The 6,172-nt window shown below is 34.8% G+C and overlaps 1 protein-coding gene across 2 annotated transcripts in view; it reads left to right on the top strand.

Annotated features, from left to right (window-relative positions):
• LOC108753739 overlaps window positions 1-6,172 on the top strand; it is a 125,110-nt gene that overhangs the window by 54,523 nt on the left and 64,415 nt on the right. For both annotated transcript variants that reach the window (XM_018495614.1, XM_018495606.1), the window contains exon 3: window positions 3,339-3,456. In XM_018495614.1, the coding sequence (XP_018351116.1) occupies window positions 3,339-3,456 (118 nt within the window). The remainder of the gene's footprint in view (window positions 1-3,338; window positions 3,457-6,172) is intronic.

Below are 6,172 nucleotides of genomic sequence, written 5' to 3'. Positions count from 1 at the left end.
TATATATGTGTGTGTGTGTGTGTGTGTACATATTTTATATGTAAAAAAGAACAGTTTTGCTGAGATATTTAAAAATTGAGCTAGATACAGATATAAAAATAATTTTGTTGAGTATATCAAAATAATTATGTAGGACGTTCAAACTGTGGTTGCCAGAATATCAAAACTTTTTACACAGTATACTTATTCTATTTCAGATTTTTACATAATTATTTTCCACATAATTATTTCGATAATTCGATAAAATTATTTTTGAACCTATATCTAGCTAAATTAAAAAAATTTTGAATTATCAAAATAATTATGTAGGACGTTCAAACTGGTTGTCAGAATATCAGAACTTTTTGTAGCAGTGCTCATTCTATTTCAGATTTCTACTCTAATTATTTTTCGCATAATTATTTCGACGATTCGACATTATTTTCAAATTATTTTCGAACCTATATCTAGCTAAATAATTTTTAAGTATTTTAGCAAAATCGTTCTTTCGGTGACATATGTTGTAGAAAGATATAACATATAATTTGAATATACATATATTAACAAAATCAATTTTCTTTATTCATTTCTTTATTTGTAATGCGAAGTATCTAATCAGAGGATAATTCTCAATGCACACTCCGCTCTTATTGTTTAGACAAATACTATTCCGCGTTTATCTCTTAAGGGGGCTTGTTCTGGGTGCCGGAGCTCATCTCGCCTTTTAATTTTACCACGGCGATCTGCCGTCGCGATTCCGGCGAGGGACGCCCGAGGATTAATGGCAGGCCGGTTGGGAGGACAAGAGTGTTGAACAAGCGACGATCAAGCGTCGTCGCATAAGAATGCATCCCGAGCGCATAATAATCCCGGACGATGCCTCATCGCAGCAATAAATGTCTTGCCAAGCGACCCCCGGTGTCATCGCGCTGAAGAGAAAAGGCGAATAAATTGAAATTACCTTCCATGCATCCTTCGGAAGGACTGCTCTAACCCGCAACTAAGCCTGCTGTCCCTCTATCGTCGGAGGGTTAAGTCTCCCCGTAAACAACGAGTGACAGCTGTGAAAGAAAAGCCGGATAACTTATTACGTTCATTGATCGTTCTAGGTGGCCATACAGTTCCATGGAGCCATTCGTTTAATGGATGATATTTATATATTGTATAATAACGCTGACGAGCAAATTTATTTACCACAATCTTCGAAGCGGAAAAGGGATGCTTCAATTATCGAAACGTATATCACCGCAAACTTTATCATTTGTCGCTATTTTCATACGCGAACTGAAGTCCAACATGAACGGCGGTTTCTTGCGCGAGTTTGCACGCGGCTTTCATTAGCGGGAGTTACCAGCCGGAAGGCAGAAGCGCGGTTAAAGTTGGGAAGCTGATTGGAGTACCTCGGCGGTTTACCGCTCTTCCCTCCTCTCCCTCTCCCCAAGTCTCACCACTTCCTCTCTTTTCTCCTATTCCCTTCAATCGTTTTCCAACTTTTCGAAAAGTGGCCGCGTTCATTCAGCGTAAAACAAACAATTCCGTTTAAATTCAATGATCTTGTTTATTCTCGCAAAAGTTACCCGCCATATTTGAAAAAATCAAAGCTGTTGCTTGATTAGCGTTTCTTTTATTTTTTTTTTTTTTTTGCTAATTCCCAGTCAGAAATGATAATGGAATCGACATCGAATCGAAAGTTGTCGAGTCGATTCCATTATCATTTCTGAATTTGGGAATTGTCTCCCAACTTTTCGGACATCCCAGAGAAGCTCCACGCCATTCGGGAATACGATATTGTGGATAATTTCCCCGGCACGCTTCTGTCTTTCTTCAAATTACGGCTCATTTCATTCTGAACAAATTAGGAAATAAATTTCATAACGCCATTCTCAAGCAATTTAATTTCACGGATGTAAAGCTGAAAGGGTTAATCAGCGGAGAAAATTAACGGACGATTTTTTTGTAATAAGAAGATTTGGACAAAGTTGGCGAGCTCCAAGGAGACCCATCGATTTTACAATCTATCTCTCCCCTTTGCGCAGACTATTATCTTTCTTCTCTCTCTCTCTCTCTCTCTCTCTCTCTTTCTTTCTCCTTTCTCCTGATAACCCGACATCCTCCAGCGGAAAACGAGGGGTTGGGCGAGGAGAAGTAGGATAATTCTTTTCTTTTTCTTAATGTAGGTACGTCGCTGATTCGCAGTTAATGAAGCGAGAATGAACGGCGGCAGGAGAAAAAAAACACATTTTGTAGAAATGGGATACGTGCGTTTGTGAATTTTTCGCGACGGCCGCCGAGATAGGATTTTTTTTTGCAACTCGCGCAAGCGAAAATCTCGCGCGTAAATGGCCTGGTCAGGTTGAAATTATGTACTGAGAAGTGCGCCCGCGCCGCACTTTTCTCGCTGCTGCAGTTGCGATTCTTTCTTACATTAGCGCACCGGAGATTAGACAATTCATTTACCGAGTTACTTAAATAAAAATCTCATTAAAAGAGATACGAAGTATAAATAAATTATAAAATTATTATAACACTAATGATTAATGAACAATTAATAATTAGTTAAATAAGGTTTAAAAAGTAATATTTAAAACAGATTAATTATTTGGCGTTATTTAATAAAATTCATATTTTTAATCATTATCGATTATATCAATATTTGTCGTTATTTAATAAAAACCATATTTTTAATCATTACCGATTATATCAATACACACCATCGCATTACTATTTATTTATGTAATAGATATGGTGAGAGAGAGAGAGAGAGAGAGAGAGAGAGAGAGAGAGAGAGAGAGAGAGAGAAAGAGGGAGGGAGTTTCAGAATTTCTTTAATTTTTAAGAAAGTTTGACTTATTTTCTCGAAAGATACTTGAGAGAAAAAGTTAATGCGATGAAGACACATGTTCTTGATAGCAATAAATTTAATGATGACAATTCTCTTGTGCAAAAAATTGATTTTTTTACAATATTGCATGTTTTTATATTTGATATTAAATACATTGATTTATTTAATAAAATATAATAAATAATAATTGTAGTATTAATATAAAATATATAATATAAATATTTTTTCAATAAAAAAAATTGTATAGTACAGTATATATTTGTATAAAATAAATATACAAATATTTTTTATAACATTAACTTATAAATTCCATTTTCTTTCTTTTTAACAATTTGTATATATATTTGTAGCAGTTATCAATTTTCTAAAGCCAAAGCAACAACTTCCAAACTATTAATGCAGGATTTTTCTCTGTCTTTCTCTTTCTTTATTGAAATTAATTATTTTTGTAGTAAAATAAACTCCGATGTTTTTCTTATCAAATTGTCTACTTAACATCTTATATCCTCTGTTACAGCCTATCCGTTACCGCCGCCTTGTAGTTATGTCAGGTACAGCAGCCTGGAAGACGTGAAGCCGAAGGAGTTGGGGTTCCCTCAATTAGAATTCACGCCCACGGTCGTCTCAAAAATACGGTAAGACCACTTGCCCTGTTCATTCTTATAATCACGCTATTGTTAACTCACTATTAAAAGGGAGGCGAACGCGCTCTGCGAGCTGTCAAGACGGCTTCTTAAAGGGTCTGAATTTAATTATCCTGGGTCGGTAACCTTCCCACTCCTCCTCCTTTTCCACCGAAATGGAGTGCCGCCCGAGCAGCAAGCGAATCTCCTAATTAGCGATGCGGTAGCTGCCTTTTGCACGCACAGGGAAAATTTGCGTCGCAAACACGGAAGGGTGGTCCGGCGTAAAGGGCGAACTCGTTTCAGCGCAACGGAGGCGGCAGCGTTCTATTTTGCTTACAGCGCAAACTAATTACGTTCGGTAATCGAACGCGCGATCGAATCACAGTCAATCAGGAAATTCCGCGTCTGAAATCCGCGACGTCGAGACAGAATATATATAGTGGCGTAAAATAAAACTGACTTATTAATAATAGAATAGAATTTTTTTTTAAAAGAAATAAGAATAAGAGAAGATAAAAGTAAAAGAAAGAAAAGAGAAGAAAAAAGAGAGAGAGAGAGAGAGAGAAGAAGAAGAAAAGGGGAAAGATAAATAGAAATCGTATTTATTTGAGCGCTCGAGGATATCTCTTCAAGCGTTAAAATTATTATTACATTTATTGCGAGCAAAAGTCAGTATAAGTGTCAATAGGAAACTGATCGGTGCATGTAAAGTATAATATACAAGATAGAAAAACAAAAAGAAAATTCAATAGAATAAGAAATATGATAGAGACGATGACAATTAAACAAAGTAATAAATTGTAATAAAGTAAGATTAAATAAATATGATTTAAAATAAAATAAATCTAAATTACAAAGATAAAAATACAAATATTTACAAAAAATGCAAGAGAAAAGGTATGGTTAAAATTAAACCAGAGAAGTAGCATTAAGTATAACAGATAAAGTACTTATTATTCCTTCCCCTTTATAATAGCGCTACATCTGAAAGATGTTTTTAAAAACTCTGTTTGACATAAAAGACATGAAAGAATGTTGGTAGTTGTTTTTGTATTGCGCATGAAGTTTTACTTTTCTTAAACTTGAGCACATCGTATATCAGCCCATTTTGCACTGCAATATTAAATACTTCAAGCATCTTACTATCTTAATAATTAAATGCAAAATAGGATATTTGTAGATAGATTCTTTAACAAAGCTGTTGAACGTAGGCATTAACATTCCTTCCTTGTTGAAATATTGGTTTCATGTATCGCGAGTATCTACAGAGATACTGTAATAATTTTTGTATTAATTCGTATTGCAAATAACTTTGGTATTGTGGCGATTAAGTTTGACTCCGCGTTAATCATGGACTTGGATGGCATTAAAGAGTCGTGGTTAATCAATGTAACGTCTTTATTTAGTGCGTTACAATTATATACGATCCACGTGTGTCAGAGGCCGATAAACGAATGTGTACTTTTCATCTCGCGATCAACAATCTGACCTCTCTCACGGAAAAAAAAAACTGTTTATCTTCGAACGTTCGAGAGAGCTTCAATTTTAAAGATTTAAATGTAAACAATCCTTCGCTGTGATTTATCTTAAATTCTATGGTGTAGAGATGACTTAAATATTCTATATACATATCGTCTAAGCGATGCAAAACATCACGCATTATATTATTATTTTTATTACATTAACGTTATCATTGTGTTATATAACTATTTTTAACAAAATCTGGGAACAACTGGTGCAATTTGCAAATATTTGCCGTTGACTTTGAGTATCGATTTTGAAATACTGATTACATAGTAAAAGAAGGGCCCAGCGGGAAGAATGGAGGTAGAGAATGGAGCGATGGATAAAATTGGTAGGCAAACAAGCAGTGGACGCAGCGCGAGCTAGAAAAATCATATTGACTGGTCAAATAATTCAGAACGTACAAACCTATGCGCTACCTAAATTAATTTAATAGGAATTCAGCCGCGTCGATCGCAAGGATGCATATTTAATTAAAGGACGATTGCGCTATTTCGGTGGTAAGTTTTGGAAATTCTCGAGGTATTTCGTGGATCCGCGGGAATCCTTAGAGACACCTACAAACGCTCGAAGATTAGCAATAACTCACAGAAATCGTTCGAGATCTCTGGAGATATATAGATACGACGATCAACATTTGGATGCACGTGAAATCAAAAATTGAATTAACATTTTTATCAGATTGGAACATTAATCGGTGTTTGAGGTTTTTGCTTAAAAATAAAACACGTTATCTGTATTTTAATATGAATCAAACAAGATAGACAAAGTTAGACAATCTCGCACAAGTTAGAATGATTCGGTTACTTCTGCGCCGGAGCTCGCAAGAATCGATCTCGAAATGTTGCTCAATCTGTTGTTCCGTTCAAGAACAGCGTAATCACTCACATCATATTCTTCATACTTTAAATCTAAGGATTTCTGAAGGTACTTGAATATGATATGAAGAAAATTTAAATATGTAAAAGATAAGTTTTAATGAAAAGCCATCTGCAATCTGAGTCCTTTTTGGCATAAGAGACATTTTATTTACTGTTATTATTGATTGAATTAAAATTTTTATTAAATAAAGTTTTTATCATTTAAGTCAAGAAGATATTTTGTAATAGAGATGTGAAAAAGAGTAACGCTGAATTTCGTGAAAGCCTAAAGTAGTAAAAAGACTCGTGCTTTATAGTAATCTAAAATTAAAATTGTGTCA

Source organism: Trachymyrmex septentrionalis, unplaced genomic scaffold, assembly GCF_001594115.1.
Source record: "Trachymyrmex septentrionalis isolate Tsep2-gDNA-1 unplaced genomic scaffold, Tsep1.0 scaffold114, whole genome shotgun sequence".
Lineage (NCBI taxonomy): Eukaryota > Metazoa > Arthropoda > Insecta > Hymenoptera > Formicidae > Trachymyrmex > Trachymyrmex septentrionalis.
Note: the sequence above shows the minus strand (reverse complement) of the source record. Positions and strands in the feature narration are given on the sequence as shown.